Source organism: Trachinotus anak, unplaced genomic scaffold (assembly GCF_046630095.1).
Source record: "Trachinotus anak isolate AG129_WGS33_773 ecotype Australia unplaced genomic scaffold, CSIRO_AGI_Tana_v1 ptg000028l, whole genome shotgun sequence".
In the NCBI taxonomy this organism is placed as follows: domain Eukaryota; kingdom Metazoa; phylum Chordata; class Actinopteri; order Carangiformes; family Carangidae; genus Trachinotus; species Trachinotus anak.
The window spans coordinates 5,992,205-6,013,112 of record NW_027273879.1 but is presented as its reverse complement, the minus strand read 5'-3'; the positions used below and the strand labels follow the sequence as shown (position 1 = coordinate 6,013,112).

The following is a 20,908-nucleotide window of genomic DNA, read 5'->3' as shown; positions in this document are numbered from 1 at the left end:
TTGCTAATACAGGTCTATTGCTTCCTGCTACTGAGAAAGCATTGGAATATAACGCCCTTAAAACCCCAATTATTTTCAAGTGGTGAATAGTTTGTGCCAATTTGCACCTAAACAGAACCCCGATGCTGGACAGGGGCAGCACAACATACTGACGTTCTTACAGGGCCTCAGAGTTTCTAGCAGCGCCCCTGGCTTCCTCAGTAAAAGTGCAGCTAGAAAAAAAACTGTGGTCTGCAGCTTTAAGGGAAAAGCAACAGTTTCTACGTCTTGAACAACAAAACAAGTCTAAATATTTAGAAGAAGCCTAACAATACTGAAATTTCTAAGATGACGAATGGAGAGAAGTGAGTTTACAGATGAGTCAAAAGTTCAAGTTTTATAGTTCCAGCTGGAAAACTTCGGCGGAGGCCGCCACAGTGATAAAAAACAGCACTGACAGGTGGTGGAAATCATGTTTTGGTGTGGGAATTTTGGGAATTAACTACATTTTGACAAAGTAGTTGTACTACTTAATTCTCTCAGAGAAGTGCCCAAGATTTGAGCTGAAATTAGTGTAGTATGATTGAAAGTATGATAATTTGTTTGTTGTTGTTGTTTTTGTTTAATCATGGAAAAACAAAATGTATCATAAGAGGTTGGGAAAATTAAAAATGATTACTGTACTGGCACATTATGCCTTCAAGGGTTTTCTCTCTTCCTGTAACTGTCTATACACTGTCTTCCAGTGAAACTGTTTACTGAAGGATCTGGCAAGTCTAACATGATCTGCAACCTCACACTGAGGTGGAGGAGTATGGCCTCAATCACAGATAAGTCTGCAGGGCTTTTTACAACGGCAGTATTTCCCAACAGGGTTTCTACTCTGTGCTGCCAAAACGCTCTTCACCTCATTGAAAGTGGTGTAGCTTGACACTTGTTTTCACCTGTTAAAGTTGTGCCTCTGCCAGTTTTACCACAGCTTCTTTGTTTATTTTCTATGCTGATAAGGTTGCTAGGGATGTTGCTTTTATAAAAATATTATAAATCAAAATGTTTGAGTTTTGGTCTTAAATATGTACATTTTTATCTCTAGTTGTAGGTTTAGCGCATACTTGCATACAGGGTGTGTCATATTTTGATATATACACATAGTTAATATACTCAAGGGGCCAAGGGAAAATAATGAAAAAGGAATCAGATATGTTTCCTTGCAGTAGCCTATAGCAGTTTTTCCAATCCCATCATAACTAAGTTAATGTAAAACCATTTTACATCAATGAAAATGTATAAATAACTTTTTAAAATAGCTTTTTAAACTGCAGGGTCGGAGGTGATGTCATCCATTACATCCACACAGTCCTGACAGACTTCCTCTACTTTGGCCTTGTGACTTGTGCTGTACTGCTCATGCAAACATCAGACAGGCGAAAGAAACAAACAGAAATGAGAATGTTAGAATGAAGCCACGGTGACGTGGTTGAGGTAGTTTGGTCCACAAATATTAGATGGACTAATTGTTCTGTTATGTTTAAGTGTCCCAGTAAACCACAACAGACAGTAAGTCAGCATGAACAATACCGTGACCTTCAAACTGACACAGCTAAATGGAATTCAGCCATCATTAACAATATCAAGTCATCTGTGAAGCTGAACAGTAGGTTGTGTGCTGTGAACCCAGAGAAAACCAGAGGGGTTCCATTATACTTTCATCCTATCCCAGAGTATCATCCCCCGACCCCCCAAGAGTTATGTCTCTTGTTAGAATCATTCAATTACACTGGCTTAGTGCGAGGGGAGATGAAAACATGCTGCTGCAGTCAGGCTCTGGTTAAATCTCCAAATATAAAGGCAGACATTCTGCATTATACAGCAGTCACCCATGGGTTTGTACCAGCAGGGGGCAACAAAGAGCTGGAGACCATCACCCAAAAGACTGAAGTCACCATCCCACATTCCCTCTCCCCTTCTGAAGGCAGGTACAGGCGCTGTGCGACAGAGCTGCAGCACTCACAGACAGGAGTTAACGTGCCAGGCTGCTGGTCCTGCCTCTCTGTCACTCTCACTGACTGACTGTTAACAACTGGATCTCCTCTGTACAGCTCTCAACCAGCCAAGGTCTGGACTACTGCACTTTTCTTCAGTTTTATCAGTTGGAATGAATTTCTCCTGAACCGAGGCTGCTGTAATGAGATGTAAGTATGACTGACTGTTGCTCTTGTGGCTGCTTTGTGTTTTACTCCTCTGCTCCTGAACACAAATTGATTTCAATTTTTTGCTGTAGCCTCTGTCCTAGGGTCAGTTTGGGCTCTTCTATTGCTGTTGCGGGAGCCTGCATGTCTGGGTGATGAAGTTACCTCCAACACAGGTAGGTGAGAGGTCAGCGGGTTTGGCCACACTGTTATGCCTGCATTGTAATATAATTACCTGCTAAGTTGAACATTTCGTGCCTCAGCAGCTGCCGGACTCAAGGCAGGAAGCACATGTTCAGGAGGGTTTGAATCGATGTGCCTGCACCCCTGTGTTTTCATTCTCCCTGCAGTTTTATCAGGTCTTCTTCTGAGTACAGTGAGTAAAGCTGCCACCATGCTACTAAGCATTCCTGTGAGCCTGATAACAAAGACAAGCCCCTACTGGCCTGCTCCTGTGACAATTATATGACTTCATCAACTCCAAGAGGCACTGCAGAAAAAAAAGATGTCATGTTTGACAGATTATACTAAGGGAAATCTTTCAACATGAGTCCTAATGTTGGAATTTTTCAACACACATCAGCTTGTTTCAGAATCCTCTTAAGTTCTTTGTGCTAAAATTAAAGTGAGAGAAAATAAGATCATTTTATTCATATAATAAACTCATTATTGGATCTTTTAGTTTCCTTAAAGCCACGATTTCAAGACCCCGCATTTCTTGCAGTGAAGCCCCCGAACAGACTTTTCCTGCCTGACCTGTGGAGATATGCGGCCTGACCTGTGCGGCTGCATATCCCACCCCCCACCCCCCACCCCCCTTATATACACAATATACCATCCTGCCCTCAGGCCAACATTATAAGCTCACACCCTTGTGAAAAAGTTTCACCGACTCATTCTTTCACATCTGATTTCAGCTTTTAATGTACGTCATGAGTTGATTTGTGAATGAGAGGGTTGTTACGGTTAAGAGAAGACTTGCATTCCAGGCTTTTGAGACTAACTGAGTCACAGGAGACAAACTCACTGCATAAACTGTTGACTCACAGACAGTGATGCATTTCCACAGTTGAACCTGTAATACAAAGGGCAAACGTGAGGTCAACCTCCCCTTTTATGTGTCAGATTTGAACTTTTCCTGGTCTATGTAATTAGATGGTGATCTTGTGGTCTTTGAGTGTGCTGCTGGGAAGTAGAAAAGCATGGAAATGGAAAGTTCCCTGCTGGAAAGCTAGTTTATGACATGGTTCACATAACCTGCATATCTTAACATCACACGTTTGTTTATCTGTGCGTAAATCAACGCTGTCAGTGAGTCTTATCTGGCATCATGTAAGAGGCAGTAATTTCTTTATAAATTCTTCCTGTTGTGTCTTGTCAAACGTCTTTTAGACGACCCCATCCCCTCTCCCTCCTTTTGTTTCTGTGTGTAGAAACAAAGGGCTTTTCATGTGGCGGACCAAAAGTGTTTCATTTTTTTTTTCCCACACTCGTTTGTTTGATTTATAAAGACGTTTAAGGTACACATACAGACATAACCACAACATATTCAGACAGCTATGACAGAGGTAGTCATATTTCTGTCTTTGTTAAAGCTGTGTGGTTGTAAATGTCAGTTTTAAACTGAATCCCTCTTAAAGTGTCATTTGAAGGGAATAATTTTGGTAAATAGGCGTATCTGCTTTCTGGCACAGTAAGATGAGAAAAATTATACCACTCCCATGTCTATCCTTTAAATATAAGCTCATCGTAGCTCAGCGCAAAGTCCAGAAACAGGAGGAAGCAGGTAGTCTGAAGGCCTGAAGGTAACACAATACACCCACCAGCACCTCTAAAGCTCAGTAATTAACCAATTATACGTAATTTGTGTAATTTACCAGTCTACTGGTTGCTTATTTGCCAAATTCCTTCTTGGCCCGGTACAGGAACCTCCTGCAGTCTCTGCTGGTAGTGCCAGATACCACAGTTCTTTCCAGTTTTGAGAAATTGTCAGGGAATATTTGTACTACAATGATGCAGCAATTATCTGTCTTTTTTCAAAATGCTAGTTTCTACAATAGTCTGTACACAACTCCAGAAAAACAAGAACTGCACAAGGAGCAGGAATTTAAATGGAATTACATCACTGGCAGATGTTTTTTTTTTAATTATAAAAGCAGATCCTGAGGGCTCATTCTGAGAAATGCAGAGGTGGTAATCCAATCCAAGGCAGATGTTTTTTGCATGTAAAGTCATGTTGTCATATTCTCAAGATAATATCTCAGTTTCTTAAAATGTCATATCCACATGAGATCTGCCTGCCTTTTGACATGAGGTTTTCTTGTTTTCCACAGTGAACCCATGTTGTTATCTCCCCTGTCAGCACTGGGGTGTGTGTGTAAGGTATGGTGAGGACAAGTATGAGTGTGATTGCACTCTCACCGGCTTCTACGGAGAAAACTGCACTGTCCGTAAGTCCAGTTATCCTCATGAGACCAGCTCTCATATTCTCTTTTATTACTGCACTTGGGGGGAATTTGAAATATTCTGTTATTCCTTTGTACATAAAACGGAAGGGGCCAGGTGTTTGGCTAAGGAAAGACTTTCATTTTGTTGTTGTTAAATCAGGAAATAGTGCAACAGCCTGGCTCACAGAGTTAGGATATCTTGTCTAGACCCAAATATTTGGAAAAATAGGAGAAACAGGAGCAACTGCCAGGAAGAGTCCAGCTGGATCAGAGCTGCTTCTGCTGATTGCTTCACTGAAGCACCTACTAATTCTGCTGTTCTGCTTCTCATTAACAAGTACCCCTCACACACTGTAGTCCTTAATCAGATGTGATGTATTTGGCTGACAGTTATGTAGTTACGTCACCCTCACCAGGCAAAATAACAATTAACCATTGCTTTGATTGTGCAGGGAAAAAAGAAAAAGGAGGAGTGGGAGTAGAAGGAAGGAAAAGATAAGTCAAACAGGATAAGGGAAAATGGGCTCGAGTGATAACATAAACGAATACCTCTTACGCAAGATCGCATAGCCTGATACACATAGCTCCATTAATTTACCAACAGAGTCAACTTTAAAACATCTTTAACATTTTATTCATTCTGTTAAATGAATAGTTTGATATTTTTCAACTATTTGCTTTCTTGTTGCCAAATGTAAACATATTAGATCAAAAACTACATGAATCAGCAAATAAAACACCCACCATGTGTTAAAGGAGCTATTTGCACGCTTTGCTGTTGCTACATAGCCAACATCAGCATTAACAGCTGTTTACTTGGTATCAAACTTACATCAACTCTTCACTCGCCAAGAGCTGTCTCCGGTGGTGGAAAGCAACGCCAATGTTAACTCTTGTTGTGCAATACTTTTACTCTGCTGACATTAGCATGCTAACCAGCTAATCACTGTCTGGCGGGACTGTCTCATCACTTTGCAGTTGTGAGTCAATGTATCATCTAGACTGCCCTGAAGAAGCAGTGCTGATCAGAGGAACGTATCATAATCTCTAGTATTGTAAACACAACACTGGCTATAAGCTTGCAAACGACAATCACCACCACCTGCTCCAGCAAACCACATTTTAGCAGCAGAGAAAACAATTTCGGCGGTTTTTTTACACTGCTGTACAGTCCCAGATTTGCTGCATGGTAATTAGATTAAATGCAAATTAATTAAGGAATTAAACATAAGGGACAAAATTGAAATAATAAAGGTATTAAAACTGTATTTTGACCAAGATTAATTCCTAGAACTAGCAAGAACTTAATAAGCTAGTTAATATATATTGTGCTTCTATTTAATTAGTACAAACCAACTGACACAGCTGACCTGGAGTTTTTAGCCTTGCCCTTTGCCCAGTTGCAAAGGATGCCAAATCGGATATGAGACTGAATTGAAGACTGAACTAAATGATGTGGGTGGAGATTCAGAGGCCTGTAGAGACCTGTCAGACGCTACAAAACCAAGCCCAAACTTGCAGAGTGTCCTGTCGGAGGATGACATAATGATTTTGTTATACTGAGTGAATTTCCACTTTCAGTTCCCAGACGCCTCTAATTTCCAGTAACGAAAGTATGTTTTTCTTCACAGCGGAGTTTTGGACCAGAGTGCGTCAGTTCTTCAAGCCAAGTCCAGATGTGGTGCATTATATTCTCACTCATTTCCGCTGGCTCTGGGACATCATTAACCACACCTTCCTACGGGAGGTTCTCATGCGGGTGGTTCTAACAGGTCTGGGGACAGCAGTTCTCTCAAAGGAATTCATTCACAGCTGTTAGCCTATTCATTCATGTATCTTGATAACATGATTTTTTTTTTATGAACAGTTAGGGCCAACTTAATACCCAGCCCCCCAACCTACAACTCAAAGTACAGCTACCTCAGTTGGGAATCCTACTATAATCTGAGCTACTACACTCGACTTCTGCCTCCGGTGCCAGACGATTGCCCTACACCTCTGGGAGTCAAAGGTTAGCCACTGATCTGTGCTAAGTTTAAAGCTGTGCTAATGTGAAAGGTGTCACTCTTACGGACAAATCAAGACTATTACCTGAGTAAATGTACAGTGTGTTACAGCATCAGTAAAATGCAGAAGATATCTTCTGCCCAGTGTTTTAACAGTGAAACTAAACCTCTCACCACAGTGGCATGTATGCAGATTATTGACCTTGAATGGTTCAGAAGTGCAGTGTGATGTGTTAACTGTATCAGTGCTGTTTTCACAGATGCACTTTTTCAGTATTATGACTAGAGGCGTGGTGTATCTGTGTCCTGTGCTGCGTGTGACTCTGTGGTGTTTCTGTGCAGGCAAGGCTGGGCTGCCTGACCCTGAGCTGCTGGTTGAGAGGCTGCTGAAGAGAAGGACGTTCAGACCTGACCCCCAGGGCTCCAACCTCATGTTCGCCTTCTTCGCCCAGCACTTCACCCACCAGTTCTTTAAGACCTACAATCGCATGGGCGTGGGTTTCACTAAGGCTCTAGCACATGGGGTCAGTCCACTCAGAGCTTTCGTTCATTTAATAATAATACTAAACCCAACAGAATGTAGCTCTAATGTTTGTCTTTGCAACTGGAAAAGTCATTATTTATGCTTTTAATGTGAATTTTTAGTAACTAAAATATGCAAAGGTATTATTTGCTTACTTCCTCTTACTTATTTTTTTTGTCGCCTGTGACACATGCAGGTGGATGCAGGGCACATTTATGGAGACAACCTGGAACGTCAGCTCCAGCTCAGGCTTCACAAAGATGGAAAACTCAAGTATCAGGTGAAAGAATTGATTCTGTGAATAGAGAAAACATATCGACAAAGACTTATATCAACATGTTTGCTCAAGATTGGAACAAAAATTAAACATGTAGTTCTCCTTTAGTTTCGGTTGGGTTAGGCTTAGGGTTAGTTTACATTCCAAAGACAGAGTGAATTTGTAATTTTTATTTATCAAACAAGCAATCTGTTACTCTTTAATTAGTTAATCATTCATTAATCATTCATTCTGAGCAGCATCTGTCAAATATCATAGATGTACATGTGCTTAACATACTTTTAAAAATGACATGTTGCAGCAGGATTATAGAGTCAGATAAAGTGGGAGGGGTTAGAAAAGACAACATTTTGCAGTGATATGTTCTGTGTAATTATTATTTACTATTTTTTTCACCATTAGTTATTTGACGGCGAGATGTACCCTCCTTCTGTAGCTGAAGCACCCGTTAAGATGAGCTACCCTCCTGGGGTCCCCCCTGAAGGTCAGATGGCTATTGGTCAGGAAGTGTATGGACTTCTTCCTGGTTTGGGAATGTACGCCACGCTGTGGCTGAGAGAGCATAACCGAGTCTGTGACATCCTGAAAGCAGAGCATCCCACCTGGGATGATGAACAGCTGTTCCAGACCACGCGCCTCATCATCATTGGTGAGCCAGCTGCACTTTTAAAGCAATAGTTTGACATTTTGGGAAATAGATTTACTGGTTTTCTCATTGAGAATTAAATGAGACGATTAATACCACTCACATGTGTCTATGGAAACTGAAACTACTGCCAGCAGCTGGATAGTTTAGGTTAACTTAGCGTAAACAGTGGAAACAGGGGGAAACATAGCCAAGGTCAGCCCAAAGGTAACAGAATCTGACTACCAGCACCTCTGAAGCTCACCAGGTAACATGTCAGACCTTGTTTAAGTGTGGACAATGGGAGGTTTATGCTGGACCATTATGTGGTTGGCTGCAGTAACTTCCTGGACTCTGCTGGTTGCTTGCCAACCTCATGGTGACGTCAAGACTCCAGGAAACCACTGCACTTAGCCAAGAGAAAGAATCTGGCACATAACAACACAAATTGTTTTTATGCTTGAAGCGTTGTGCAGGTTAAACAAACCAGATATTAAGATGTTAATGGATAGGATTTAGATGTTAGCTGTTAAGTGGATGTTGTTACTTTGGGACAGGGCCAGACTTGCTATTTCCCTCTGTTTTCTACCTTTATGATTAACGGGCTGCTGACTGAAGCTTCACATTAAGCTTAAAGACGTGAGAGTGATATCAGTTTTCTCGTTCCCAAAATGTCATGGCATGTTTTAATTGCATCTTAGCAGACTTCCACATAAACCCAGAGTCACCTTGAGTTCGAACCTGTCCAATTGTGACTCAGTCTCATTTGCCCTCCCTCTTTGTGTCCGTGCGTGCTTCTCTCAGGTGAGACAATAAAAATCGTGATAGAGGAGTACGTGCAGCACCTCAGTGGTTACCTGCTGCAGTTGAAGTTTGACCCCACCCTGCTGTTTAACTCCCATTTCCAGTACGGGAACCGTATTGCTCTGGAGTTCAGCCAGCTCTACCACTGGCACCCCTTGATGCCTGACATCTTCTTTATTAACGGAGATGAACTGTCATACACACAGTTCCTCTTCAACACTTCCGTTCTCACACACTACGGCATTGAGAAGCTGGTGGACGCTTTCTCTCGGCAAGTTGCTGGCCAGGTAACAAACCACAGATGTTAAAACTAATAGAATGATGGAACATAGTAAATATGCAAAGGGAAATAAATTCTGTTTAGTGTGCAGTTGTTTGTATTTTCCTCTTGTTATAACTAAGTCATAACTCAAAGAACCTGCCATATTGCTTCAAATAGCACTAAGTGTTTTTTTGGCTTTCATTTTTAGTGTTCCTGTTTTGGTGGACCTGTACCCTGTAAATACTTGGCATGATCACAAGTAGATAACTTAGGGTATTGTGGGATTAACTGAATCTAAATTAAAATTTCATACTGCTTCAGTTTGTGTGTGAAGGATGAGCATTATGCTCACGTTATGCACCTGGCATTTGGATAAAGTTAACATCTCACAGATTTTAAAACCTCCACTCCTCCGTTTTGTGTTTTGAATTATGTTATTTTTCATGTTCGATTAATAATTCTGAGAACTTTTGCTCTATAGATTGGTGGGGGCCATAACATCAATGCTGTGGTGACCAGGGTGGCTGTGGGAGCCATAAAGGAGTCCCGCCAACTCCGTGTGCAGCCCTTCAACGAGTACAGGAAACGTTTTAACCTTAAGCCGTACACATCGTTCAGACAATTCACTGGTAAGAAAAAACTGTTCTGTGGGCAAACCCCACAGCACGAAGTGCATCCCTCCCCCATGTGATTTACGGCTTTTACAAGTCCATGAGAGCAGCTCAACATACATTCTTGGAATAAATGGCATTTGCTCAATTTGACATTTTTTAAAGAGTATTCTCCATCGCCATTGCAAAGTACAGCACAGGCTGATGGGAATGTATGTTTGTATTGCACAAATTGAAAGTTGGACTAACAATGACACTGAATGAAAAGTCAGGGGATCACCAAATTGCATTGTAATTTATTCTAAGGGAAACATGAATGTTTGTAGCATATTTCATGGTTTTGATCATTCACTCCAAACCACAAATTCCTGCCTCATGGTGACACTGATGATCCTCTGGTCTCATTTGAATCAAATTACATAGTAATCTGTCCAATAGCATTTGAAATAAAAAAGTCAACCTGACTGATCAACTCTGTCATGTGCATGTGCACCATGCTGCTAGTGTGATGTACTGTAATGTAGATATACTGTACAATAACTGTGCTGATTACCTTTTGCAGATAACGAGGAGATAGCCAGTGCACTGGAAGAATTCTACGGTGACATTGATGCTCTTGAATTTTATCCCGGCTTGATGTTGGAGAAAACACGAGAGGGGTCCATATTTGGTGAGAGCATGGTGGAGATGGGTGCCCCCTTCTCTCTTAAAGGACTTATGGGAAACCCTATATGTTCTCCAGATTACTGGAAGCCCAGCACCTTTGGAGGCAAAGTCGGCTTTGACATAGTGAATTCTGCCACACTAAAGAAACTGGTCTGTCTGAACACCAGGACGTGTCCTTATGTGGCGTTTAGAATACCAACAGAGGAGCAATCACAGACAGGGAAAAGCGACAGTAAAGAATTGTCCGATGAGCTATGACCCTTTCCAGGCACCAGAAGTTTATGGTTTGAGAGCATGTATGAAGATAAAAGAGGCTGCTGCTAAAAAACAAACAACTGTTGAAGATGTTTGAGTGGAGAGCGTACAGTAATGCCTGTTTGAACAGCACTGGAGAATCACACAGGACACAGAGCTCAGTATTAAATCAAACAACTTAACTTAACTTGCTCAGTCTCTGTCTCACACTTAAACAAACACATCAGTGAGGACATAAACATATGATTTTTGTTCAATTCTTAGTGCCTGAGGACTGAAATACCAACACTGTCACTGTAATAAAGGTATGTCTAGGTTTATTTTAAAAGATTTTTTTTTGCAATGTAATATAACCATCCATTGAAATAAAACTATAGACACAAACTGGGTTATTGACCATTTATTTAGATTGGCAGTGATTACAATTTTTGTTTTTACGACCCATTGTTCTGTACCACCGTCTCATGAGGTTCCTTCCCCTCCTCCATTTCTCACCCACTGCTTTTCATGAATCCAGTGTTTCTTTTGGCTTGAGGCTGAAAACTAATGGCAACAAGAGAGAATCACAGAAGGGTGGAAAGACACATAAAACTGACACAATGGTTATGTCATAGCTTAGAACATTAAAGTTTAGGTAAACTGTGGTCACATATGGATGTATTTATGTCAGGGAAAACACATATGCACAGACACCTGTATAGGCTATGTCTTTTCAGATTAATTATGTAGTGATTAGAAAAGGGTGTGAACTCATATTCTATTATTAGTATAACTATTTAAAAGAAATGGTAATGGTATAATGGTAAATATCTAAAAGAAAAAGAGTAATAATGAAGTCAAAAAATGTCTGACTTGGCAATTTTGGTGCCATCAGCAGTGGTTTCAGTAGTAGTAATGACTGTGTTAGCAGGAGTATTATGTGTCTTATTCATAACCATATTGCTCTCTAGTTGTGAAGGTTGGAACTGCATAATATCACTCCCAGCATCCCAGGTTAGATTGGTGGGTGAATAATACGTCTTCCCTTTCTGTTGAGTTCATACTGCTTACATGCCTGTTATATTACCTGTGGTGCTCATACAGCAGAAAAGATGTGATTTTCATCTGCAGCCTCAAATTTGAGAGAACCTTTATTTGAGCCCTTTGCTGTATGTCATTCCCTCTCCTTCCCCTGCCTTTCCTGTCTCTCTCTACTGTCTCTATCAAATAAAGCAGAAAATGCAAAAAAAACAAAAAAAAACAAAAATAAATAAATAAAAAAAGAGAGAGCCTTTATTCATATCTAGGGTGCTGTCAGTCTACATCTGCACTCTCTTTAAGAAATATTTCAGCCCTCTTCTCTCGACACTCTATAATTTCTGTGTGAAGCTTACACTGTGAAGTTTTTCTATTATTATGTCACAGTTTTTCAGATCTTCAAATCTTCATTATAAACTAAGCATAATAGTCCAGATGATGTGTCCCAAATTTGAGGTGATATGTTTGACCATGATATACCTCACTGGAATCATTTATATTTTCAGGATTTACGTATTTGCATATATGCAACAATATGCAGCATTTCTCACGTCACTGGGATGGATCATATTGTCATGTTGATTTTACGTGCTCTCAGTAAAGTCGAAATCTACAATACGGTAGATATAAAGAACGAAAATGTGCACATTTGGGGAAATATCTGTATTTATAAAGTTAAATCAAATATCATAAATTAATTATAACTAAAAGTGACGCGTCTTTAAGTATGTTCACACCTTAAATATAGCCTAAATTGCACCTTTGAGCTAAATCCTGGTTGTCTTTGCGTTTTTTTCTTCATACATACGACACCACTGTGAACCTTGAAGGCAGCACAGTCCAGGGGCGTGGCTTGCGACTAAAGCTAGCAGATTAGCCAGAGTGAGCGGTCTGAGTTGGTGACATTTCACTTACATTAGCAGGCCATAAATTCAAGGTAAGATCACAAAACTAAATATCGACGAGCAAGTGATATTTTGTGTGCGTTTATTGTCGTGTATAATGTAGGAGTCGAGTTACGTATAACAGTAGGTTCAGTAACACTTGGCTTAAGGCTGGCTAATGTTTACTAGTCAGCGTAAGAACTAGCTCATTTGGCTAACGCTAATTTAGCTCACTTTCACAAACGCAGGCAGAGTCTGCTGGTTCGGCCCTTGTCCTACGGAATAGACAAGCTAATTGGATTGTCTCTATCCTCTTTCCAGTAGTGTTTAGGTACCTGAGAAAATAACTGTAACAGTTAACATTTTGCTAACGATAATAACTAGCCGATTTAGCTGTCACATTAGGGATTCTCATAGGTGTTGGCTGTGGGCCCTCTGTTTACATGTGTTGAAGACATTATATTCAAAGGCAGGGGAGAGATATTTGTATTCATTGTCACCGGATGACAGCCAAATAAAGCAAAAGAAATGTACGCAGTAATGTGGCACACTATTATGTTGTAATTTGCTGCCTAACCACTGTCAAAGTGAGGGGGATTTTGAGGGGGTGTTTACCTCCTGGCCTCTCCATCTGTGCACATGGGCTGGCTTACATACGGTTCAGTGCATCACTAAAGGCTTTTAAGCTTAAGTTTTAAATTGACACACTTTAGTAAAAGCTATGTATAGTGTAGATGTCCTATTTTTGAAATAAACTCTATGACAGCTTGGATGGCTGTCACTCTGGATTATTACGCTTCATTGATTGATGCACGCTCTCTGACTATTATGTGATAAAAGTGTTGTCAATCTGTAGAGGTTTTATCTGTGAAGCTGCAACATTGGTAATGAGGCAAATGGCAGTTCATTAATCTGGTAAAAAATATAAAAAATCATGTTGATGTACTTAATTTCTTTGTTTATTTTCTCAGCAGTAGTTGAAGCTCTAGTTAAATTATGAAATAAAATGGAGTTTGCTGTGTTTATTAATGCATTCTTGAATGAATTCTAGAAAAACTGCATTAGATTAGTTGATATATTGATGTTGCTTAACAGACCCACTTTACCTTTCATGCAGCACAAAGATGAAGGATCAGGAGCTCTCAGTCATGTTGATAATCGGAATAAACAGAAACATAATAATACCATCTTATCTTTAAGATTAGCTGTGTCTGGCCAAAGCTGTATTAGAGTTGTATCAGTATCCTGTTTAACACATTAGTAACTGTTTCATTCAGGTGAACCGTTGTCATGACGACTCTGGATGACAAGATACTGGGAGAAAAGCTGCAGTACTACTACAGCAGCAGTGAGGATGAAGGCAGTGACAACGAGGATGAGGATGGGGAGAACAAGACCATCCGGGACGCTAACATCAATGAGCCTGAGATAGACTACAGCGCCGATGGAAGTGCTGTCAACACAGGTAACTAACACAAATACACACAAATAGAGCTGCAAGTAATTAGTATTTCATTATTGATTTACTGACCCATAAATAAAAAGAAACTAATTAACCGATCATCAGAAGAGTTGTCAATTAAATTTCAATTGCAGCTTCACTTACAACAAACCACATTGTGTGGTGACTTGTAAGAATTTTTAGTTATACAGTGTCTTATCAGTGATGTAAAAATGTCTGAAACAGCAATAATAGTGATCATTTTTTGCGTATTTCCCATCACTGATGCATGACTGGTTTCCCACTCTAACTGATCCATCGATTTATCAATCATATGGACATCATATTTATTTAGAGCGTAGTACAAATTTACAGCAGTTACTATGATGACAGAGACACCGGCTGTTCTTTCTCAGGACCAAAGGGTGTAATCAATGACTGGAGGAAATTCAAGCAGCTGGAGGTGGAGCAGAAACAAGAGCAGAAGAAAGAAATGGAAAGACTGATCAAGAAGCTGTCGATGACCTGCCGCTCTGACCTAGACCTGGAAAAAGACAAAGAGAAACAAAAAGAACTGCAGGACAAAATTCAAGGCAAAGTAAGTAGGATGGGGACAAAATACTGGCAGTGCATCAGTATCTTGCTAATGGCTGAATAAGGGCAAGATATTAATGACAGACAACCTGATTAACATAGTCGAAATCCCTGCACCTTCATCCTCTGTTTTATGACATTGTCTACTTAAGGATTTGTGGCACATTTCACTTTGCATTCAAGCACCTGCCAACTATTTCACACATCTAAGTATATTCTTGTCATTGGGTTAGACTACCATGAATACATTGTGGGATACATTGGTCCTTCTGTGAAAAGAGCAGCCCGTGGGTTTGCTCTTTTTAAAGAAAAAGTTTGACATTGTGGGAAGAAACTTGTATGTATGTATCAGACCATTTCTTGGCTGGGAACAGTAACTTTGTGGAGTCTCCGCTGATTACCTGGACCAGCAGCAGTAAATTCTTAAGCACATAACCTTCATGAAAAATTGTGAATTGTCGTTTTCATATCTCAGATTTTGTGCAGAATAAACAAACAAGATACTATGTGTCACATTTGGACAGAGCAAGACTGGCTGTTTTCCCCATTTCTAGTCTTTGTGCCAAGCTAAGCTAACCAGCTGCATATAGACACGAGAGTAGTATCAACCTTGTAATTCCTTTCATAAAATGTGGAACTATTGTTGAACTATTCCTTTAACTGTGTGTGTTTTCTCCATAGATGACCATGCAGGAGTACAACATGCTCCAGGAAGAGGAGGATGATGAAGACTTTCTCCAGCATTACCGTATGCAGCGCATTGAAGAGATGCGGCGTCAGCTCTGCCGCGGTAAACGCTTTGAGCAGGTCTATGAGCTTAACAGCGGAGAGGACTTCCTGGAGGCTTTAGACAAGGAGGACAAAAGCACGCTGGTCATGATCCACATCTACGAGCCGGACGTCCCGGGCTGTGAAGCCATGAGTGGCAGCCTGCTGTGTCTGGCCCAGGAATACCCGCTAGTGAAGTTCTGCAGCGTACGCAGCTCGGCCATCAGCACCAGCGCACTGTTCAGAGACAGCGCTCTGCCTGCTCTGCTCGTGTACAAAGGAGGAGACCTGATCGGCAACTTTGTGCGGCTCACAGACCAGCTCGGGGAAGATTTCTTTGCTGTAGACCTGGAGGCCCTGCTGCAGGAGTACGGCCTGCTGCCTGACAAGCCCCCCATCGTCCCAAAGACGGTTCGCAATGGAGCCATCATACAGAACACTGTGAGTGATGAGGACTCTGACCTTGATATAGACTAGAGCCATGATGTCTAACATTCATTATATGCTTTGGAAACATGTGTACACAGTCTGCATGGACGATAGATCATGAACATATATATATATATATATATATATATATATATATATATATATATATATATATATATATATATATATATACATATGTGGACCCCCTGCAGTGATAACAGACTGAGCCAGGATTGCCATTTTACTACTCACACAGCAACATACGACCAGCATTGAGGCAGAACCAAAAGTGAATGCACACAAAACATAGGCATCATGGTCCGGTGGGCTATCGTCATTCCATTGTAAGCATTTACACGTTATATTTAATGAGAGTAAATAGTCATTATCATTATCGAGGACCTTTTGTGAGAATGCTGTAGATGTAGGTTGAGCTGTGACTGTCAACTATTTATTCATTGTGTAAAAACACATTGCCCTGTTTTGTTTCCAATGCATCTTCATTGTATTATATGTGTGTCACTCTGTAGAATACGAAACTTTCAGCCCTAACTGACTCCTAGTTAATTTTTTAAATTTTATATGTGCTGTACCATTTCAAATAGTAAGAAGAATAAACTGTAAAGTCTTTGGACTCACTGCCTGTTGTATATTTATTTATCAGAGTTGTCCAATAAAACAAAAAGGAAGATTTTCATGACATCATACCCTATTTTTGATGCAATTAATAGTTGGCATTTTTTTAAAGTACCTATTCAAAGTATTTACATTCGGTAATTACCTCTCTATAGCACTTTGTATTGGTAATGGTGACTCTGAAATTCCTGCACTGAATTTAAATTACATACGCAAGCATGAGAGATTCACAGGAAATGATGGATGTAATCAAGCATAATTGATTATCCACCTCACTGTTTATAGTTCACTCTCTTCAGCTATGGGAAATGTTGCTTTTGCATTGGCAGTTACTTGATACCGCTCTGATAAGGTGTGCTTCACAATAAAAGCACTCAGCCGCCAAAACACAGGAAACATTTCACAATGGTTAGTGCTGACGGCGATTGCTTATCAAAAACAACTCAATAAAACAGCAACCGCCTCTGCTGGGTGTGTAAACACCAGTAAGCAACTGTTTGCAAACACAGTCAATGGCATTCACTATAATAGCTTAATAAGGCAATAATATGTCATTGTGTTTACAGATTCTTCTGCTGCCCCCAAGTGACCAAAATATCACTACATGCAGCTTTAATATTGAGTAATCAAAGTAATAATGACAGGTTAAACACACTGGGATGCCTGAGTTTATCCCATTAGTAGCGATTTATTGTATTTATAGATGAGCTCAGATGAATACTGTGTTGACATTTTTAAAGCAGACATTTTGACTTGTTAAACACAGATGTAAGCAGTAGTAAATTAGAGTTATTAGTGTTAGTCCTATTGCTGTGTATATGCTGTGAAAAAATATCTGTACCCATGAAAATTTCTCAAGGAATCAAAACTGCTCAAAGTTCAGTGTTTATAGCTGCACAGTTGAAATCAGTAGCCTAAATTATTAGAGAGAATAATAGTAAAACTAGGAGTTTTATGTGGTAACATCTTAAATTTTGAACTAATGCATTATAGACAATTATAGAAATATCTCCCATTATCATCACTATGATAATGACAAAAATATGGTTGATGAAACACTTCCTACACAAGTAGCTGAAAGATCATTAAAAAAAAGAAATCATCTGCCCACACAGCCACAATAGAAATAATTGGATGAGACGCAGGGTTTAACCTGCTATCATTCAGCTTCCTCTGTGATGATACACCAGCATCAACAGGCTCCTTTCCAGTTCAGTAAATTTCCCAGAGGTGATTTGTCGAACAGATTGTGGTTAGGTCAACTCATCCGATCCTGTCCACTCGATAATCACTCTGAACAGGAAGAGCCAGGGTCAGTGCTGATATCTGTAACAAGATCAAAACTCACCATTCAGCTATATGAAATCACACAGTATAGTTTGCACTTATCCCCGTCGGCCATGAGAGATTAACTATACTTTGTATGAAAAAAAGTGAGCGGCCCGGAAAACAGCCCGTCAGCGGACACCAGGCTCACGTAGCCTACAAACATCTCATCAACAGCAGGGTGAGGCAGGGCAATGTGAGCAGCAGGGGGGTTGTTTCTTCACGGAGGGAGGGAGCAGCTGAGCCGTGCAGGTCATGTCCACAGAAGGCATGCTCCAACAGGAGATGGGTTTCTGCACTGATGCCTGTCAGGAAAGGAGAAATACGGTCACATCAGCTCATGCATTGTGTGCTTAGCAGCTTTATCTTTACTATCCAAGTGTGCAACAAATATGGTGCTGCTGGAAGGCTTGTGTGGGGCAGAGTTGATGAACCAATCATTTCATTATCCCTCTGGGATAATTACAGCTTAGATGACATGTGAAGTCTAACTGCAGGCCTTGAAATCAATGCCAACTAATGGTATGGCCTCTCTCACAACTCGCCTGCTCAGTGCAGTGAATCTGAATTCACTGAAATGTTTCGAGGCAAGGAAACGATACACACCATGTTCTGACCATTCGTCCCACAGACGCTGAACATTCTCGTCATGATGCTCGTGGTGTTCGTGATGCTCTGGGTCTGTATTGAACACAGAGAATAGCTGTGTTTTAGTCTTTTCCCTATGTCACAATACATGAAAAATAAATGAGAAAAGTCATGTACAGGTGGCTCAGTCCTCGGGGTGAGGTCAAACAACTGAAAAGAGAAAGTTAATGCTGTGTGTTCTGGGAGAACATGGGTGAATAAAAAGCAGCAGGAAGAGGATTAAGAGAAAAACAGACAGGACACCAACAGGAAATGAAAGTAAGGGAAAGGACTAAAAACGAAGAAAAAAACAGACGGCTGTTTTGACCTTGGGCGGACTAGACATTTTCAACCCATGTGCATTTGAAAAGTTCTCACACAATGCACCAGAGGGCAAATATTACACATCCTGTGTCTATAGATTAGATTCTGTGTAAGTAATGTTGTTCAGCGCAGATCAAAGGTTGCAGCATAGCATAGATCACGCTAAGAGACTAATGTGTAATGAATAACAATAATTCTTTTTACATCATTTATTGTAATGATTGTACCTAAACAACCTTTTAAAGAATTTTTAGTTTAAAAAATGTTTGTTATTACAGGAGAAAAAGTTCAGAGCTGGTAATATTGTTTGTCACAAAATAGTTCTGACAGTGAATCTGCACAATAGACACAGAACCAGTAATTCCTTTTGAGTGATTTTGCTGAACCTCATCTTCTTAGTTAGAATTTTTAAAGTAATGAATCCCATGAGGAATCCATTGATTTATTACTATAAATACTGTTGAATATTGCTGTTTCTAATTGAGGTTTATGTTGCACCACTACATAACTTTCCTCTATAATGAGTTTCCTATTAAATAACATTATACATTATATTATATTATATATAAATAGTAAAGAGTACCATTTGAGTGCTGCCAGAGCATCCGTTTGAGTTCCCTGAGGGCCTGGGTGAGGTTCTCCAGTTGGTCGTGGAGGTGGATGTTCTCCTCTATCAGTGCATGGATTGTATCCTGTAGTTCAAAGCTCCGACTCTGCAGGACCAGCAGAGTCAGCGGCATGAAGAAAAGCGCCGGCCTTAATCCTCTCATGGTGTCCACAGCACACAGCCTCCTTCACATCGTCACAGACGCCACGCCATCTCTCCCTTCGGTTTATCTGAATCTCGTGTGAAAGAGACGTGTTTCACTACAGAAATGATTGGTGCAGGATACTTTATCAGCTTAAACTGAAGGGGAGGTGACAGCAGTTTGTGCTTTCTTTCCAAAGCCATGAGTGGAAAGCTGCCAGTGGGCTGCTTTAAAATCTATCCAATGTTTCCACATCAGCGGGCACAGTGACTACAGCACGAGGCCTCAATATGTTTCAATATGATGTACTTCAAATGAAAATGATATGCTTCAAATTTCGACAGGGTACAGTCTTAAGAACTAGATGTTCCATTCTTTAGGAATTTATGTAAAAAAAAAAAAAAGAAAAAGTCAGAAAATATGGACAAAAAGCACCACACTGAAGGCACGGATAATCAATGCAGACACTCAGGCTCACAGTATTTAATTAGTTGTATCTCATTTCTGTCACATGTATTTTCATCATCACTGGCACATCGGGTCAAGAGAGTGAACTGAAACCAGGTGCTTTCAGGTCATTTATGTATAAATAGTTGGAAAAACCTGTAGAGATTTGTTGAGTATAGAATGCATTGCTGCAATTGAAGTCGCTGAGTAACTTAACTGTGCAGTTTTCACCTAAACTTTTAAAACAGCTTGTACGTGATGATGTGCTGAGATCTTCACAGGAAATAGGTCAGTAAAACCAAAGTGCCCCCTTAATGACCTATTACTAGCCACAACAGCAAAACCATTCACATTTGATGTGTTTTTAATGCAAAGGCAAGTCAATGAAATGGTTAGTGATATGAACACGCTGCAGAAACTTAAGTGTTTTCATAGAAATCTCTACTGCTTACAGTGCATTTCTGCAGGGCTCCTACACATTTCCATTTCACAATTCCAGCCTTTTCCAGACTTCTCAGGAGATTTTTCAAACATCTGAGTGCAAATAGCTCGATGTTTGTTATGTAAAGAAGTGTTTTTTTAAGTCCAGCTGTTAACATGTATGTTAAATTCTTACTATGTATAATAATTTAATTCATTTTGCAGGTGTGTAGTTTGCTCCATTATACCCAAGAAGACTCAAGGCTGTAATTTCTCCCAAAGGTGCTTCAACTAACAACTGAGTAAAGAGTCTAAATACTTGTCAATAAGACATTTCATTTTTAACTTTTAATAAAGAAATAGTTTTAGCTTAGCTTGGTTTTAGCATAAAGGTGCAACATAATGGGAAAACAGTGAAGGGGTCTGAGTACACTGTATGTTGCCAGGTAATTGCCAGATGATTGTAGCTAGGTACCGCAGTTCATATAAATCAGTTAAGACCAAACCCAGACAAGTTCAGTGCACAGCATTTTATTCAAGCTGCACTGACCTGACAGTGGAATGCTATTTAGCTTTTGTCATGCAAATTTAAATAACTGTAT

General features: G+C 40.2%; 1 protein-coding gene across 1 annotated transcript; it reads left to right on the top strand.

Annotated features, from left to right (window-relative positions):
* The first annotated feature begins 1,944 nt into the window (after positions 1 to 1,944).
* On the top strand, positions 1,945 to 16,411 carry pdcl (phosducin-like). Its single transcript, XM_071466763.1, has 14 exons — positions 1,945 to 2,171; positions 2,261 to 2,344; positions 4,502 to 4,618; positions 6,247 to 6,387; positions 6,483 to 6,626; positions 6,964 to 7,145; positions 7,341 to 7,424; positions 7,824 to 8,070; positions 8,851 to 9,137; positions 9,594 to 9,741; positions 10,286 to 10,644; positions 13,827 to 14,010; positions 14,403 to 14,584; positions 15,262 to 16,411. The coding sequence occupies exons 1-14, from the start codon at positions 2,165 to 2,167 to the stop codon at positions 15,823 to 15,825; spliced, it is 2,730 nt and encodes a 909-aa protein (XP_071322864.1). The 5' UTR covers positions 1,945 to 2,164; the 3' UTR covers positions 15,826 to 16,411.
* The last annotated feature ends 4,497 nt before the right edge of the window (positions 16,412 to 20,908 follow it).

Coding starts and splice junctions, on each gene's coding strand:
- pdcl (XM_071466763.1), top strand. Junction 8,071..8,850: donor CACGCGCCTCATCATCATTG/GTGAGCCAGCTG, acceptor TGCTTCTCTCAG/GTGAGACAATAAAAATCGTG. Junction 9,138..9,593: donor CTCGGCAAGTTGCTGGCCAG/GTAACAAACCAC, acceptor TTTGCTCTATAG/ATTGGTGGGGGCCATAACAT.